The sequence below is a fragment of the Corvus moneduloides genome, chromosome Z (assembly GCF_009650955.1).
Source record: "Corvus moneduloides isolate bCorMon1 chromosome Z, bCorMon1.pri, whole genome shotgun sequence".
Taxonomy (NCBI): domain Eukaryota; kingdom Metazoa; phylum Chordata; class Aves; order Passeriformes; family Corvidae; genus Corvus; species Corvus moneduloides.
This window is the reverse complement of record NC_045511.1, coordinates 1,155,573-1,173,582: the sequence shown is the minus strand read 5'-3', so window position 1 is coordinate 1,173,582 and position 18,010 is coordinate 1,155,573. Positions and strand designations below refer to the sequence as shown.

At 51.9% G+C, this 18,010-nt stretch overlaps 1 protein-coding gene across 4 annotated transcripts in view; it reads left to right on the top strand.

Moving 5' to 3' along the window:
- The window catches only part of SMAD4 (SMAD family member 4), a 29,052-nt gene extending 11,460 nt beyond the window's left edge, over positions 1-17,592 (top strand). For 3 of the 4 annotated variants that reach the window (XM_032095229.1, XM_032095228.1, XM_032095231.1), the window contains 10 exons: positions 201-375; positions 778-807; positions 2,363-2,578; positions 4,277-4,396; positions 4,527-4,637; positions 6,106-6,156; positions 8,359-8,542; positions 9,453-9,621; positions 10,754-10,892; positions 12,963-17,592. In XM_032095229.1, the coding sequence (XP_031951120.1) occupies positions 201-375; positions 778-807; positions 2,363-2,578; positions 4,277-4,396; positions 4,527-4,637; positions 6,106-6,156; positions 8,359-8,542; positions 9,453-9,621; positions 10,754-10,892; positions 12,963-13,174 (1,407 nt within the window). In that variant the 3' untranslated portion in view covers positions 13,175-17,592. The remainder of the gene's footprint in view (positions 1-200; positions 376-777; positions 808-2,362; positions 2,579-4,276; positions 4,397-4,526; positions 4,638-6,105; positions 6,157-8,358; positions 8,543-9,452; positions 9,622-10,753; positions 10,893-12,962) is intronic. The other variant, XM_032095230.1, reaches the window with a different exon arrangement.
- Positions 17,593-18,010: the final 418 nt, after the last annotated feature.

The window sequence follows — 18,010 nt, the reverse complement described above, 5'->3', positions numbered from 1 at the left end:
ACTGTGGCAAAACCCTAACAGAAACTTCTTTCTGTTGGGCACAGAACTTGGGTAAACTATACACCACCTTTTTTTTTACATACATTTTGATGCTGGAGAGAGGGTGTGGTGGTGTTTGCCCCCTTCCTTTTTTGCTTCTCACTGTGTGAAATGCAGTGCCTTGCTACTTTCCCAATCAACTTTTGTGTCTGACTTTTTAGGTGGCCGGTCGCAAGGGATTCCCTCATGTGATTTACGCCCGTCTGTGGAGATGGCCTGATCTTCATAAAAATGAACTCAAGCATGTTAAATATTGTCAGTATGCTTTTGACTTAAAATGTGACAGTGTCTGTGTAAATCCTTACCATTATGAGCGTGTAGTATCACCTGGCATCGGTAAGTAGACTCTTGAATTAAAATGGAATGGTGGGAATGGAATGTGAAATGTTTCCCTTTTGAGTGTAGAAAATACAGGCCTGAATTAGAAACATTAACTTTTAGTGATCTCGTTGTAAATTAGGCTGCAAATGCTCTTATCTGTCTTCTTAGTGGAATTATTCTTTTATACCTTTATTCCAGATGTGAAAGGAAAGTTTGTGGCTTTCGTTTGGGCCTTCCTGTTGGCTTTGTACACAGTTCCTGCAGTTGTTGTGCAGTGAGCCTTGTGTTGTGATGCAAGGGGTCTAATAAGCAGAGAATGCAGTGCTGATTTTTAAAGGCTTATAAATGTTTAAACATGTTTTAAGATCTCTGAATATATCCCTCTGCACCCCCCTTTTCTCTTTCTTCTCTTTAAAGATCTCTCAGGACTGACACTACAGAGTTCTGGTGAGTAGTTCTGTTTGCTGCTGCATTTCTGCGGGCTCGAGCTGCGTCAAACCCTTCAGTGCAGGCACAGGTTATTCCTCTGCCTCTCTGGGAGGGCGTGTAAAGAGCAGAGGGAGATGCATTTGCATCTCTGGCTTCGAAAAACCAGCCAAGTACCATATCAGAGGCAGTGGATAAATTCCTGAAGCACAGGCTTCAGCCAAGCTTGTCGCTACATCCTGTTTTCATTGCTTCTTGCTATGTACGAAACCCAACAGAAAAGAAAACCAAAAAACCTCACGGTTCAGTGCTGCTAATTGATAAAAGAGACACCCAAAACTGTGTGCACCTGTATGGTATGCTAATTAATTGAACTGGGAACACTAAATGTGGTTGAATAAGTAGGAGAAGAAGAAAATAGTAAAAATTCTGTAATTAATACGCAGTTGGATAAAGGAGCCTGATATTCTTGCTTTCCCTGGAACTTGAGAGAGATTGGACATGAAATCTCTCATGAACATTATTTCAGGAATCTGAGATTGTACAGCTGGTAACCGCTTTATTTCAAAGCTGAATTTATTGTCCTTCCAGAGGAAATTCACAGAAAAAGAAGTTTGTGTAATCCAGTGATTTTAGCACATTATTAGAAGTATCCAAGCAAAAATGAACTAAACCCACCCCCCCAAACATCGCAACAAACGTAACTTCACAAGCTTTAACCTGTGTGCTCATCTCTGCTCATTGGCATTGTCACCTGTGTCTTCTGGAAAGTGGTCCTTCTGTACAGAATCAAAGCTGATTTTTCATTCTTTAATGAAATTATGTCGTAGTTTGATGCCAGCAGTCCAATACCTCACAAACGTTTCCTTGTCCTGCTCCTGGTCTTGCAGCAGGAAACAGATTTTAACATATTTCAGGCTGCTTTAAAAACGAGCACGGGAGATAATGTAATGCAGGAGTTTTACTTGAACATGCCTAATGGCATACATAGAAATAAATTGTTGTAGTGGCAGCGGTAATTCCCCAGCACTGTGCGTGGAATAGTCTGAATTACTGGCTACGCTGCTGAACATAGAGTAGTTTTCTGTGGGAATGTGGATTTGATGTTCCTAGTCAGTTTGAACAGTAGCTGCTTAAAATTACTCCAGGGATGCATGAAGTTTATGTGCCGTGCTCACAAGTCTGTGTTTTTCATGGGAGCTCTGCGTGTGTTCTGCTTGTAGAAACTGGTTGGTTAGCTGCTGCCTTCGCATACATTCAGCTGCTTGAACAAAACGTGGTTTTCCCTTGTATTAGCCGTGTCCAATCACCCAGTGATGGACCGGGGAGCAAAACGCTGTTGCAGCCTGCTGCTGTGGGGCTCAACTGCTCATTCAATAGCATCAAGCGCAATAAGCAGCTCGCTTTTCCGCCCAGTTACGCCTCCAAGTTTCCTGCTGCTGACCCGCGCCGTTTGTTTGTAGCTTGGAGGAGCGCTTCAGCAGCGTTCGTGTAGTTTCAATCCTGCCCCCAGCACGCTGATGGCAGCGCTTGCTGTGTGTAACCCGTCCCTGTGTAACCCGTGGTGTCCCCGCAGCTCCCTCCAGCATGCTGGTGAAGGACGAGTACGTCCACGACTACGAGGGGCAGCCGTCGCTGTCGTCGGCCGAGGGCCACTCGGTGCAGACCATCCAGCACCCGCCCAGCAACCGGGCCTCCACGGAGCCCTACAGCACCCCGGCCATGCTGGCCCCCACCGAGGCCAGCACCACCAGCACCACCAACTTCCCCAACATTCCCGTGGCTTCCACAAGTAAGATCATCGGGGCTGCTCGACGGGGACGTAGCCGCTGCTCTCTGCCAGGGCGGGTCTGGCGCTGGAGCTGTGCTGCACTGCACTGATAGGAGCGTGGTGGTGATGAGCCAGGCGGCCTCCTGAGCGTTAACTTAAGGTGTTAATTGGGAGCATCACTGCAGCGCTGTGTCCTGGTGACCGTTTTTGTCACTGAGACCGGCGCTCCGCGAGTGTTAGAGCACGGTTCTGTCTGTGCCAAAGACTCAGTGTCACAGTGTTAGAGCAACTGGCTGCTAACACGACATTACGGTTATTGTTTGGTAATCGCTGTTGAAATGGGAGAATTTTATTGTTGTATTGCAGCAGCAAGCAGGACAACAAATGTATATACTGTAAGGTGGCGGTACCAAGAGATTTTCAGGCAATTCTTTATGCTTCCAGTTTTAACTGCACTATTTTTATAACAGTTCGCTGTGCTACCAGAATGACAGCCCTAGTTAATATTTTCCTAAGTCTGTTGGAGTGCTGCCTGGAAGTTTTTGTTACTTTTCTGTGTGTCTGGTACAAGTGTAAGAGTTTGGTGTCCCGGCACCAGAGCCACCCTTCCGTCCAGCAGGGTAGCAAAGCACTGAGAGCGTCCTGCAGCCCACGTGCAGGGAAACCACGGTGTTTGGAGGGGTTGCACATAAAAGATGGGTGAATATCGTTGGTTTTCATTAATGCATTTGAATTATGGCCGCACGGTGTTTTGATAATGTTCGTTAATTTTAGCTGACAACTTTTTGGCTAAAACTAGTGATAGTGTGGCCAAGCTGGAACACAATGTCTTTCTGTCTCCAGCAGAGATAGAAAGGGTATAGGTAGTTAATTGTACTGCCTTTGCACCAGAGTTCATAGTCAGTAACCTTTTCTCACCGGTGCTATAGTTGTTGGAGGCAAGTGGAGATGAAAAAAAAGCTCATTTTTATGTTTATGGATGTTCTCAATGTGTTAAATTCTGCTAGCCACACCAGTTTGAGAGTGCAAGTGTAATTGTGAAACTGTTGATCAGTTTAGTGTTAATGGCTGAGCTGAAGCCTTTCGAAGTCAAATTCTGTTAACCTGTTCTGAAACATCTGTAGTTTTAATCTTAGATAATTCTTGAAGTATTTGTTTGGGAGAAAAACAAAACAAAACAGGGGCTTCCTGAGTCCAGTGTTGTGTGCAGCTCTATTGAAGCAGTGTTTATAAAAATAAAATACTGTTCAGAATGTTTTGGAGGAATGTAAATTTAAGTGAGTGTCCTCCTTAGGAACAGTAGTTACAACACGGTGAAAACAAGCAGTTCACTGGACCTGCTGTTGGCCTGTTTGGATTCACACCAAACCTATTCCAGCCATGTTACCTGGTAGAAGTTGTGACATCTCTTCTTCTTGCCTTTCAAGCTGAAAAAGGAGATGTGACCAGAACAAAAATGTGGTTGATAAAGAGAGTTCTCTGCATACTCTAGTTCCTGAAGTGTTAAGGGTGTCAGAGTCAAAATTACCTGATGCAGAGCATTTTGCCTCAAGTTTCCTACGACACTCTGGCGGGTGGAAAAAAGTACTGAAACCAAACTTGTGGGAACTGTGTATTGCAGTGCCCTTAGTGGGGTGTATTTTCCTACCCAGTAGTGCTGAGCTCTTCTTAATCAAAATTTTGGAACGTTCATGAATAGGTAGTGTGTTCTTTTACCAGGTCAACCTACCAGTATATTGACAGGTAGCCATAGTGATGGACTCTTACAGATTGCGTCAGGGCCTCAGCCAGGAACTCAGCAGAATGGGTTCACAGCTCAGCCAGCTACTTACCATCACAGTGAGTATATACACCTGTGCGCTCTTCTTAGTTTTCTAAAACCAGTTTCCAAATGTTCAGGAGCAATAGAGGACTAGAAGGGAGATGCGGGAGAGCTGCATAGGAACCGGTGTCCCGTTTGTCTTTGCAGACAGTACCACCACCTGGACCGGGAGCCGGACGGCCGCCTACACGCCCACCATCCCGCACCACCAGAACGGCCACCTGCAGCACCACCCGCCCATGCACCCCGGGCACTACTGTAAGCAGGCTCCGCAGCGTCCTTCCCGGCGAGGGGGCTCGGCTGCACTCGCTCTCACCCCCGCGCATGTCCCCGCTGCTGCCTGTGGAGCACCGGGGGCTGCTCTGCTCTGGCAGCTCAGTGGGGGCTCTCCTCTGCTGGAGCAGCAGCCGTCAGAGGCTCGGGCGGCTGCAGGGACGTGTGGTGCACGTCCAGCCACACCTGGCAAAACAGCGTCTGCTTGCTGAGCCTCTCCTCTGAGGCTTGGCAGCCTTGTACTAAGCATTTCCCGTGCTAAAGGAAGCTGATTCACAATCTGGTGTTTGGGTGCTCTTTTCTTTCGAAAGTTGGAAATTCTTGCCCGTTTTTACTTTTTCAAGGCTTTGAAGTCATGCTAAGCTTTGGAAGATGTGCGTCCGTGCGCACTTGACAGTTTAAAAGAACTTGGTGAAACCTTGTGCAGTAAATTGTTGTCAGTTCATGAGTGCGTTAGTACACAAGCTTGAAAATCTTTTTCAGCTGTGAAATAGGACAACAATCTATTATTTTATTATACAGGAGATGGGATGGGGATAAAAAAGTGGGCAAGCTTCTGTTGTAGGGATGTAGCACAGTAAATGCATTATAAGAGTGTAGTGGAAAAAACAGCACCCACACAAATAAAAGATTTCTAAATTTTGTAGCAAAAAGCTAGAACAGTTCTTTATTTTCTAATCGAGTTTTTATTAGAATGTTCCCTATCTTAGAATATATAATATATATTCTATATTAGAATATATAATATGTATTCTAATATAGATCAGCTGTATGCAGCAGGTGTTGCTAGTGGAGGGGGGAGTATACTGTGAATTAACCTTAGAATGACTTTTCAGCCTGTCTCTGTCAATAAAACTGTAGTTTAGACACAGTTACTAAGATTCATTCCTTCATTCTGTTAGGATCCCACTTCATTTGTTGTGTTATTTGTCGGGAATAGCAGGATGTAAAAAGCACTAGTGGTGCTGTAGATACGCTATAAATGCTTTTCAGTGCATGTGTCTTTCCAGAATTAATATTTGTGAGTGGCTGGTGATGCCACATTGAGCTTTTCTTGGCTGCTGCCATTTGTCGCTTGAGGGGGCCGCGTGTTTTGACACCTCCCCACGCTGTGCCTGCTCTGACATCTTGTTGCAAAAGCTGCTGTTACTTATAATCCTATGTTTGAGTCTTTCCTCCCTGTTCTCTGCTGCCTCTGGGGGACCCAGTTCATCAAGGGGGGAGAATAATCTGGTTCCAAGATCGTATTCAGTTTATTGTTCTTCAGAAAACATGTTCTCCGGGGCTTTTTTCCATCTTCAGTGCTTGTTTCTGATGATCCAGTCCACAGCATGCTGGACAACATGTTTTGTGATTGATGAAGCTAACGGAGGGTGGTCTCGCAGGAAAGCAGTTTAGGAAAGAAAACCTTGTTTTTGCTCATGTAAAACAAACTGTGTGTTTTCTTTTAAAGGGCCAGTTCACAATGAACTTGCATTCCAGCCTCCTATATCAAATCATCCTGGTGAGTAAAACCTAACGTGGAACGCAGCCTTGTGGGAGGTGCATGCTGATACTGTGAGGAGGAGAGCAACCTTGTGATAAACCCTGTTTTGAATTTGGGTATCTCTGTGGGAGCAGGGACACGAGCTGTGAACTGAGTTTAGTTCAGATGCCCAGGTCAGGCACTGCAGCCCTGGAAGCAGCCCTGTGCTGGTGTCTGCCCGGGGGTGGGTGGCTCCATCCTCGGCTCTGCGCGCTGCCCGCAGCGGCGCTTCTTGCCTGCCTAGGACACGGTGGAGCTGAGGCCGTGCCAAGCCCCTCTAGCAGCCATAGCCTAGCAGCCAGTGAGCACAGCCAGACACCTTGAAGAGAAGGCCCTGTCCTTCCCGGCGTTGTGGAGCTGGAGTTCTGCTCTGGACCTTTGCGTGGAAGCTGTGCAGGAGTCTCCAGTGCTGTCGCAGTTCAGGGAGCTGAGATGGTCCGCTCCCGCAGCAGCCGCTCTCTCTGTGCAGGTGCAAGGTGATATTTTGTTTTTGACAGCAGTAACACTGTTCCCTGCAGAGCTACATAGTTGAAAAGCCTCAATGTTAAACTTGTTTGTTTTTTGTCCGGTTACTACAGCGGTGTCAGGAATGAAATCGTTGGTAACTGCTGGGTGGACTTAACTGTAGCTGAATTTTATTTCACATTGTTTAGTATCTCTTTCACTTTGTTGATTTCATCCCATTGAGTCCTCGCAGATGGGAGTATTTATTTGAGGATAAAAAACCTGAAAGGAGTCATCTGGGTTTATTCTTTTCTACTGAAATCAGAACGGTTTCCTAAGGCAAGCAGGTGTGCTGCCGGATGCTGCTGTTTGGACTGAGTGAGGGGGAAAGCCCTTCTTCCCCTTGGCTTACCAGGGTGTTGTATTTGGGTCCTGTCCTGTTCTGCTGCTCCCTCTCTGAGTGAGCTGTAGGGCTGGTGGAGTGCCAGGACAAGGGAGAATGGCTTCACAGAGGGCAGGGCTGGATGGGATCTTGGGAAGGAATTGCTGTCTGTGAGGGTGGGCAGGCCCTGGCCCAGGGTGCCCAGAGCAGCTGTGGCTGCCCCTGGATCCCTGGCAGTGTCCAAGGCCAGGCTTGGAGCAGCCTGGGATAGTGGAAGGTGTCTCTGCCCATGGCAGGGCTTGGAATGAGATGAGCTCTAAGGTCCCTTCCAACCCGAACCGTTCTGGGATCCCATGATTCGTTTTGTGCTCCCCAGCCAGCAAGGCCCAGCTGCATTCTCCTCTTGTGGAAATGGCTCCTTGCAGGCAGCAAAGGTGCTGAACTCCCCAGAACCCACAGTGACTGGAGCTTGTGGCGACTTCAGGCTTTGAGGTGTCTAAAGATAGGAACTGTAGCACACAACAGCCAGGAGGTTTGACAGCCCAGCTGCTCCCAGGTGGCACAGAAACAACTGGCACTCGCGTACAAAATCACGGTGTGCTCTGTCAGGTTTCACTGCCCATGTGGGTGTTTGGGTTTCGCTGGAATGCTTTAGGGAGAGTCAGGGTCCTCTTTCCTCAGAAGCTAGATTGTTGCAGTTGCCGTCTTTCCTTTGTAGCCAGTTTTTCTTCTTCAAGTACGTAAGAGATGTTAACAGGGCCTCCTTGCTTTCAGACCATGCCATTTTGTTCTGCTCCCTCAGTTAACACCCCTGTTCTATGCTGCCCCTGACTCTGTGCACAGACAAGATCGCTGTGAGATCTTTGATGTTCTTCTCCCCGGTGTCCTGCTTTCCAAACCCAGTTTTCTCTGCAGGGAGGGTGGAGAGAGCTGCCTTCACCTAGGAAGGGTTACCCTGATATCTCTAGCCAGATCTGCTCCAGAGTTAGTTTGTGCCAGCCTAGCCGTGCATAGGCGTACGTGTTTTACTTGTGTGTGCTGAAGCTGGGACCGTGAATTGTAGGAATGCAGATGGCTTATGAAATCTGACTGGAATTATAAACTGTACACAAACCCGAAAGATCTGAAGTACAAAAACCTCAAGCACTGGCCTGTGCTTGAATGAACACAAGCCCATGTTTGCTGTAGCATGTTGTACTTTTCTGGACTAGCAGACACATCTTTGTCTATCAGAACATGCTTGTGTGAGCGCACACTCTCCTCTGCATGACAAATGCAGATGCAGAATTGATTGTCTGGAATGGTTTTACAGGTTTTTTGTGCCTTTCAGGCAGCTAATTGTACCTGTTATTCAGCTCCAGAGTACTGGTGTTCCATTGCGTACTTTGAAATGGACGTGCAAGTCGGGGAGACGTTTAAGGTCCCTTCCAGCTGTCCCATTGTCACTGTGGATGGGTATGTGGATCCTTCTGGAGGAGACCGGTTCTGCCTGGGCCAGCTGTCCAACGTGCACAGAACAGAAGCCATCGAGAGAGCAAGGTATCCCCAGGCTGCCTGTGGAACTTGACAATATGTTGTGTTCCGTGTGTTGCCTCCCTTTGGAAATGCCAAGCAGGATCTGTTTGTTCCAGTGGCATTATCTCGGGGTGTATCTTTCCGGGCCGCTCCTGCGGTGCGTTCAGAGCTGAGCTCTGTCACAAAGCCCTGCCGGGCTTGGTAGCAGTTGCTTTTCTTTGCTCTCCGGGGCTGTGCCACGGGGACAAAATTAGCAACTCGTGCCATTATGTATGCAGGCTGAGTATTGGCTCTCCACACCACAGTGTGGATGTGAGAGTGGCTGCAGTGCACGGATTTGTCAGAGGAGCAAGGGAAGGCTGGGAGAGAGCTGTTGGGTTTTTGTTCCTTCTCGCCATGCCTATGCTTCCCTTTGAAGTGGAAACACACAGAACTGAAGCAATCTCGCAGCTTTTCTTTTTTCCACCCGTCTTCGAAAGGAGACGGAAGAAAATGATTCCACGTCTCCAGAAATGTCGCACTGTGACAATCAAAGTGTCAGCTCGCTGTGGTGTTGTCCAAACAAGCACACGGTTCTGCGCTAGAACGTGGCTTTGTGGATGTTCCCGAGTGACTCTCTGTGAAAAAGTACTCGTGGGGCTTGATGCTTGGGTCGGAGTGAGCGCGTTTGGTGTCCCAGCTCTGTGCTGGGTGCGGGGGTAGCTAATCAGGTGTCGCTGCTCCCGCCTCCTGTGCTCCCCATAAACCTTTACGCAGCGGCACAGGTGGGTTTGTGCTTCACAGGTCTGTGCATCTGGATACTGACTCACGCCCCAGGTAACAGCGGCGGTTTCAAACCCCTGTGCGAGTGGAGTACGGGCCAGGTGCCCGGGTGCTGGGGAGCTGTGGTGGCTGCCTCGCAGCGCACACAGCCGTGGCTCTGTTCCCTCCCCAGGTTGCACATAGGCAAAGGGGTGCAGCTGGAGTGCAAGGGCGAGGGCGACGTGTGGGTGCGGTGCCTGAGCGACCACGCCGTCTTCGTGCAGAGCTACTACCTGGACAGGGAGGCGGGGCGTGCCCCGGGGGATGCTGTTCACAAGATCTACCCAAGTGCATATATCAAGGTGGGTCTGCTGCTCCCAGGTGAAAATCCTGGGGGAAGCTCTGTGTGTTTGGCTCCAGAAGTGTCGCAGAGGCTATGGAGGCACTGAAGTAAATGGAACTCTGCTTTCAAAAACCCTAACGATTTCCTTTTGTAGGTCACTTAAAAATGACTTCTGAAAACTACTCTAAACCGAAGGTGTCATATGGGTACTATGAAAGTAAATTTTGTACTCCATCACAAACAATGTTGATAGCAGCTCTTTGTGTTTTTAGCCTAACAGGTTTAAATTAACTGCAGCTAAAACTTTTGGCGTAGGTTATGTGTTTCTTTTCTCCGAAAAGAGCAGAGTTGTGAAAGTAAATACAAATGCAGCAGAAGTTTCAGGCATATGTTGAAGTGTCATGAACGTGGAGTGATCCAGAGGTCAGAGAAAGCTGCATGGAAACAATCATTTTGCGGAGGTTCTCACTTGGACGTGCCTCTGACAGACTTTGAACTTAAGCAGGACAAGCCACACTCGTAAAAAGCCAATATTGTATTAAACTGCTTGAGGTTTGCAGTGGTTTGTTTTTTAGCCATCAGTTGTGCAGTGAAGGTGAAGGAAACCCCGCGACCTCTGTGCTTGAGCTTTCCAATATGAGAACAGTTCCTGTGCGTGTGTTAGTGGCAAACAGAGTTTAGTGATCACAAAGATACAAAACGCCACCAGCCTGGAACCTGCAGCCTCAGACCTGTCAGTTATTGGTATTTCTTTCAGATAGACTATCATACTTCAGTGCAGTAAAGTGGGACCTCTTGGCTTTTTTTTTTTATTTATATGCCTATTTTTCTGGAAATCCTGGGATTTAACAAAGAAGCAGGGATTTAACCTGCCTGTAGCACCCTTCAGGCAGCGATCCACACGAGGTGCTGCTTTAGGCAGGTTTCGGTATTGCCAGGGGTGGCAACATCATGAGAAGAATCTCTAAGCATCCACTTTAATGGATTATTTCTGCTAGAAACGAAGCTGGTCGGGGCAGGTTTGCTCCTGCCCAGGCGGGGCGGTGGGAGCCACGTGGGGGGAGCGGAGGCGCGCAGGGGACGGGGCCGGGCGGTTGATCTCTCGCTGGTGCGGGCAGCTGCAAACCGCTCGCTGTGTGGGTGTCCCACAGGTGTTTGACCTGCGCCAGTGCCACCGCCAGATGCAGCAGCAGGCGGCCACCGCCCAGGCCGCCGCCGCCGCCCAGGCCGCCGCCGTGGCCGGCAACATCCCGGGGCCCGGCTCCGTGGGGGGGATCGCCCCAGCCATCAGTGAGTACAGCACAGCCTGACCTCCTTCCTGCCTCCGCTGGCACGGGTGGCCAGCAGCCCTGGCTGACCCCTGCAGCCGGACAGGCGTGGCGCAGCAGCGCGGGCCGGCAGCTGCTCCTTGGCCCGTCCGGCTCGCTCCGCAGTCCCCGGGGAGCGCTGCCCGTGGAGGTGGCTGCTCACGGTCCTGCAGCGCGGCGGAAAGCTCGTGTGTGCGAGGCCAAACAGCGCTCTGGTACTCTGAACAGAGGCACTTCTGGCTGCTCAGAGCTCCGCTTGAAAATGATCGTTGTATCTGAGCTCATAAAATGTTACTCTAAACAACGGGGACTACTGGGCAGCAGAGTCCTTGACTAGGTGTAGGAACACCTACTACTGAGATTCTTGAGGAAGACCGAGGGTGGTTTTTTTCTCCCTCTCTTTTTTTATTATTATTTTTATTATTATTATTATTACTATTATTATTATTATTGGCCCGTGTTTTCTTAGTTCCTAAATTCTGGGCTCTTGAAATTGTTCCAAAGTACTTTTAGAAGCGTAAGTGCTTACATGTCTCAAGGCTGCTTTGTGTGCCATGGGATTCCTTGTGTTGCTGTGTGCCTCTCTTCAGCTGTCCTACGAGTTGTTGAAGGCATTTTGAGGGAGATATTTCACTTTTTATCTTAGCCATCCTTGTGATTTGGGGTTTGCCAGCTGTATTTATCTCTCTGTTCTATAAGCTGGGAGTGGTGTTGTTTGTTAATCCTGCTTCCTGCAGGTGCCCAGTCTGGGTTCTTACATCTGGTAAACCTCAGAAATAAGCATTTTGTGACTGGATTTCCTCAGCATGGTTTACGTGCATTGTATCGTGTAAAGCATTTGGGTTTCATCCCATCTGCTTTGTGCAGGGCTAGGTGGGATATTGGGCAGGAATTGCTGTCTGTGAGGGTGGGCAGGCCCTGGCCCAGGGTGCCCAGAGCAGCTGTGGCTGCCCCTGGATCCCTGGCAGTGTCCAAGACCAGGCTGGATGGGACTTGGAGCAGCCTGGGACAGTGGAAGGTGTCCCTGCCCATGGCAGGGCTGGCACTGGATGGGCTTTGAGGCCCCTCCCAACCCAAACCATTCCCCAGTTCTGGCTACAGACAGTTTTGTATCTCAGCACCCTTTCAAGGCTGCAGAATGCTGGAAGGGAGGAAGTTGCAGGGCACGCAGGTTGAGTGCTGCGCTCATTGCAGCGGGGACGTGGCCGCACGGGCTGGCGCTGGCTGGGCCAGGGGGAGCCACGGGGAGCGGGTGCGGGCTGGCGCTGGCCGGGCGAGCGGGAGCCACGGGGAGCGGGTGCGGGCTGGCGCTGGCCGGGCGAGCGGGAGCCACGGGGAGCGGGTGCTGGCTGGCGCTGGCCGGGCGAGCGGGAGCCACGGGGAGCGGGTGCTCGCTGGCACTGGCCGGGCCAGCGGGAGCCACGGGGAGCGGGTGCGGGCTGGCGCTGGCCGGGCGAGCGGGAGCCACGGGGAGCGGGTGCTGGCTGGCGCTGGCCGGGCCAGCGGGAGCCACGGGGAGCGGGTGCTGGCTGGCGCTGGCCGGGCGAGCGGGAGCCACGGGGAGCGGGTGCTCGCTGGCGCTGGCCGGGCGAGCGGGAGCCACGGGGAGCGGGTGCTCGCTGGCACTGGCCGGGCCAGGGGGAGGCACGGGGAGCGGGTGCTGGCTGGCACTGGCCGGGCCAGGGGGAGGCACGAGGAGCGGGTGCGGGCTGGCGCTGGCCGGGCGAGCGGGAGCCACGGGGAGCGGGTGCGGGCTGGCACTGGCCGGGCGAGCGGGAGCCACGGGGAGCGGGTGCTGGCTGGCACTGGCCGGGCGAGCGGGAGCCACGGGGAGCGGGTGCTGGCTGGCGCTGGCCGGGCGAGCGGGAGCCACGGGGAGCGGGTGCTCACTGGCGCTGGCCGGGCCAGGGGGAGCCACGGGGAGCGGGTGCTCGCTGGCGCTGGCCGGGCGAGCGGGAGCCACGGGGAGCGGGTGCTCGCTGGCACTGGCCGGGCGAGCGGGAGCCACGGGGAGCGGGTGCGGGCTGGCTCACCCGGCCCCTGTCCCGCGCAGGTCTGTCAGCGGCTGCCGGCATCGGCGTGGACGACCTGCGCCGCCTGTGCATTCTCAGGATGAGTTTTGTGAAGGGCTGGGGACCCGACTACCCGAGGCAGAGCATCAAGGAGACGCCGTGCTGGATTGAAATCCACTTGCACCGTGCCCTGCAGCTGCTGGACGAAGTGCTGCACACCATGCCCATCGCAGACCCCCAGCCCCTGGACTGAGACCCTGCTGCTGCTCTGCGGGCCCGGTGTCCTGAGGAGGCTGGATTGTAAAATACAGTTCTGTTTATAACCTGAAGATATATTTTACTTTTGTTCTGCTTAATCTTCTAAAAACAGGTTTTAAAAATGTGTTTGCCGCCTTGCTCTTAGCAGAAAGAATCTGAACATGCAGAATTTGGATTTCAGTTATTTTCAGAACTCAGTAGTCATAATACAGGGCTTAAAGTGGAAGGTAAATGCTTTATAGAGACTTAACAGTATTGGGTTTGTTCCCTTTGAAACTCTCCTTCCCTATTGTGGCATCTTGGTGATCAGCCTCACAGGAGCCTTTTGTATGCAGAATATATATTATATATATATTTATATCTGAAAATTCCTTCTAGTAGTTAAAAACATTTACCTTGTAGCGACTTTAAAATTCCAACTGATTTGTGATATTCTCTTTAGGGAACAGTAGTTAACAGAAGACTTCTTTATTTTGTTGATGGTCGTGTTATGATTTTTCCAGATTAAAATGTAGAAGCTGCCTAAAAGTGAGGGGATGACACATACGTTGTTGGCATTGATCAAAAACTTCACTAGTTTTTAAAAAAAAAAGATATCCTAGATTTTTATTTATATAGCCACGTGAGTTTTAAAACACTAAAGGAAACGGATGCTTTCAGTGCTGGCGCTTGGTTTAACGTGAAATACCCATCCTGCAAAGCTGCCACTGGAATTGCATCATGAGTGCCTGATGGCAGGAACGTATTTTCATGATTACTACTGACTTCTATGATTTTGCTCAAAAAAGAAAAAAACCCCTGTCAGGTGTTACAGATAAATTTGCATGGCTCTTTTTACTTGCATATACCACGGAACGATGTATGGTAACCCATCGGTGTTTAGGGCTCGGTTTTTGTATCTGTTCACCATTTCCACTCAGGGCAAGATGGCAAACCTGTTTTTATACCTCCTGGTTACTTTAGCCCTCTGCCGTCGGTGACTGTATCAATGGGCAATGACCTTGTGTAGAGAATTTGCAGTAGAAGAACATGCACACGTATCGGCTGTACCGCAGGTACAACATGTATGCTTTCTCTCTAGATAGTAGTGCAAATAAAAGGATGGAAACCCTCATTTATAAAAATGCGGTGTGCTCCTAATGTGTAATTCCGCACCTTGAGGCCATCGATCCCGAGCGATGGACCCCTTCCCTCAGCCAGGACAGCAGCAGCCAACCGTGGCAGCAGTTTCTGTTGGTTTAAACCTGCCAGGAAACAAGGCCAGCCTCTCTTGCTTTCACTGCTCCTCCATAAAAGCGTGTCCTGAGGAGATCTGGGTTGGGACGGGGCGTGAGGAGGGAGCAGGAATTCCTTCTGCTGCGGCGCGAGTTCAGGTCGTGCCTCCATAGGAGGCCCTTGGAGCGCTGGCAGCACAGCTGGAGCGCTGAGCAGCAGCAGAAATCCTGGGGAGATCATTCGGGGGCTTTCTGCCGAGTTCCTTGCACGGTTTCAGGAACCTGTAGAAGGCTGTGGCAGTGCTTGGGTGTTGCTTTTCCCCCACGCTGGAATTCCTGCGGAGGCAGCCAGGGGCACTGCTCTGTGCTGGGGGTGGAGCCATGGCCACCAATGGGTCAGTTTTCCAGCATTTTCGTTATTTTCCCTGTTGCCTTCCTCAGGCTGACTTCTAATGAGATCGTTTTTTCTTTCCCCTCAGGTGGCAGCCTCCTGATCTTTGGGAAAGGCAGTGTTTGCTCTTCTCCCAGCCTTTAGCTCTGCAGCTGTTTGGCTTTGCTCTCTCCCTAACGATCCAAGGAGCTGCTCCCTGTTCCTGAGGAACCCTTTTGAGTGGAGGGTTCTGACACATCCTCGGGGCAGCTCGTTAAGCAGCAGCTCGGTTTGATTTGACCCAGAAACCAAAAGCTGAGGGCACTCCCTGCTTGCCAGGCTCCCCTCCGGGTGTCTGCGCCGCGGGGCTCGGGGCGCGCAAACGCTCAGGGGCTGCTGGCCCGGCTGGGGCAGCGCTGGGAGGGGCTGGGCTGGGCTGGGGCTTGTCCCCTGCTCGCCCTGGGAGCTCTGCAGGGTGCTCAGCTGGACGGGTGCTGGTCTGAAACCTGCCCCCCGCGCTGATGTTTTGGTTGTGCCGAGCTTGGACTGAACAGGGAGGGATTGGTCCAGCCTGTTGCTGCTCCTGCTCGTGTTGCAGGATTCACTCGCTGAGGCTAGATCTTTTTGCAGATACTTTGCAGGTCTCCACCTGCAGTGGAGTACATGGATGGCCCAGAACGTTCAGGACGGAACAACAAAGTGGTATCTGATGAGTTTATTACAGGAAATCACTGTGTGCACATCAGGAGGAATCTGAGGCAGTAAAAGAGGAGAAGGCATTCATCTTCTCCACCAAGCAGTTCCCAAAAGGATGCAATTGCAGCTGCTAAAGAAAAATGAGACAATCTTATTCTTAGCTTTTAATATGCTGTTAAATTAACTTCTGTACTTTTATGACAAGGCATAAAAGGCAGCACATAATGGGCTGGAACCCGCTCGGCAGCAGCAGACATTGAGGTTTTGACAGGCTTGCATTTATGTCTGGGAGCTGGAAAAGAGCTGCAGCTCCTTGGCAGCTGTGGTGATCCATCCCCGAGTGCGCTGCAGGCAGGGATGTCAGGGACGCCAGCGCTGTGTCTCCTCAGCTCTGAATCGCTCACATTCAGGTAACCAACAAGTGTTTATTCAGCTTGCAACCCGCTGCTTGCCCCCTGCTCCCGTGTCTGCTCCGCTCCGTCCTTTCCATGGAGCAATTGCCCCCGCCTTCCTCACCCTCAAAAACCCCTTTGTGCTGGACTCTTTGTGATTTCACTCGGTGCGCTGGCGAGCCGGGATTAGCCCCGGAAGGTTTAGATGGCTTTATTCCCGTCATTGTTAGCTGGGAAAGGGAAAGTGAGGGCATTCACAGTGAGCTCATTGGAGATGCAGGAGAGGAAACCTTCCCGCTGGAATGCTTTGGAAGCACTGAATTCCATCCGGAATCCCCTGGAAGGAGACATGACCATTCCTTCCATTGTTTTGGTGAGGGTGCTGCGCTGGGGGCCCTGTAGGGCTGGCCGTGGGATAAACATTTCAGGAGCAGCTCTGGACGCGGCTGCTCTCCGGAGAGGGGCCTGCCCTGCGGTGACCACGCTGTCCCCGGTCACCAGGCAGGGCAGCAGCAGCCTGGAGCCTGAGCCGCCCCTCGGAGCCCTCCCCGCTCGTTGTGAGCGCCCACGGCTCGGGAGGGGCCGCCCGCCCTCTGCCCGGGAACCGCGGCGTTCCTGCTCCAGCCCCGCGGCGTGGCTGCGCTGCCGGACCCTCGGGCACTGCCCACACCCCGGGGTGCTCTCCTGGGAGACACCTCGGGGCTCCTCCCCACGGAATCCGCGCCTTGGGAAGGGCTGTCCCGCTCCAGGGAGCGGCCGGGACTGCCGGTCCCGTCCCTAATGGCACCGGTTGGACTCGGCGGATGGGCTCCTCCTCCGAGTGGATTCAGACTTCACCGGAGGAATCCTCTTTGCTGCCTCCCAGCCCGCCCAGGCGCACGCCAGAGCGGCTGCTCTGGAGCCGCACGGTGCTCTCTGCTCAGGGGCTGTCAGGGCAGGCTTTGAGAGGCCCCCGCCGGTCCCAGCCGCGCCTCCCTGGCTGAGCACCGGTGCTGCTCCGGTGCCTGTCGCAGGCGCCTGGGCTCTTCACCAGCACTGGGCTGGGCCCTCCTGCCCCGATGCAGCTCCTTGGCCCCAGACAGGGAAACTGAACTGGCAGAAAGCACTCCTCCACCATCCTGTAGGAGCTGGGTGCTGAACACCCGCTTCCATTGTATCACCCCAAATCTCTCCTCGATTGTGAGTTTCTGGCACTCATCCCACGGCTGTGACCGTGCTGACCCGGAGCTGCTGCCCGTGGGGCTGCTGAGGTCCCCGAGAGCGACTTTGCTGTGGAGGTGTCACTTGGCGAGGCCCGGTGAGAGCAGAATCACCACCGACAGCGTCCCAGAGGCTTGGCTCTGTTGGCTGCTGCTGCACCTCGTGGGTGGTGCGTCGCTCCCAAATTCGCAGGGCTTGCGCACCAACGCCAGCTGGTGCTCTCCTGCTCCGGTACCCCTTTCTGTCTTTTTGGTGAGGTTTGGTAGCACTACAGAGTTATGATTCAGCTGGATTGAGAGCTGTGTGTACCCATAACCCGAAACTCACCGTGAGGGGGTTTTTGAGCTCAGAAGCCTAGTTTTAAGCATTTCTTTTTTGCAGCCGTTGCCTTTTGATAAGCGGTCAACAGAATTCCCAGTAGTTCCTTTGTAGCTTCCTGTATGTTTTTCATTACACCTAGTTTGTGGATAATATACTGTAGCTAACTTTCCTGAAATTCTGTAACAGAGTATGTTTTTGATTAAAAAAGGTAAAGATTCAACTCCTGGCTTCTTTGTTTCATTCAGCAGAGAGCTTTTACGCCGTTTCTGGGGGGCAGTCAGGGCTGCCAGCTGTGCTGAGGCCAGAGCTTGGGGCCAGGGCTGCAGTTCCAGCGGTCAGTGCTTGGGTGGAACCAGCACGGAGCCCAAAGCCAAGGCCAGTGTCCAGTGTGGGCCTGCAGGTGCCCAGGTGCAGCTGTCCTAACAGTTCTGTGGGGTTTTCCTACTGAAGGAAGCTAATTCTCCTAGGCCACTGGCCAGGCTGTGGTGAGGGAGGGTCAGGGACCAGGATGGGTGTGTGGGTGACATCCCGTGCGTGGCACTGCCCTGCCCCTGCTCTGCAGGTACCAGGTGTAGGACTGTCCCTGAGAAATGGGTAAAACCCCAACCAGCACCGGCTGTGGGGTGCAGGGGCCCAGG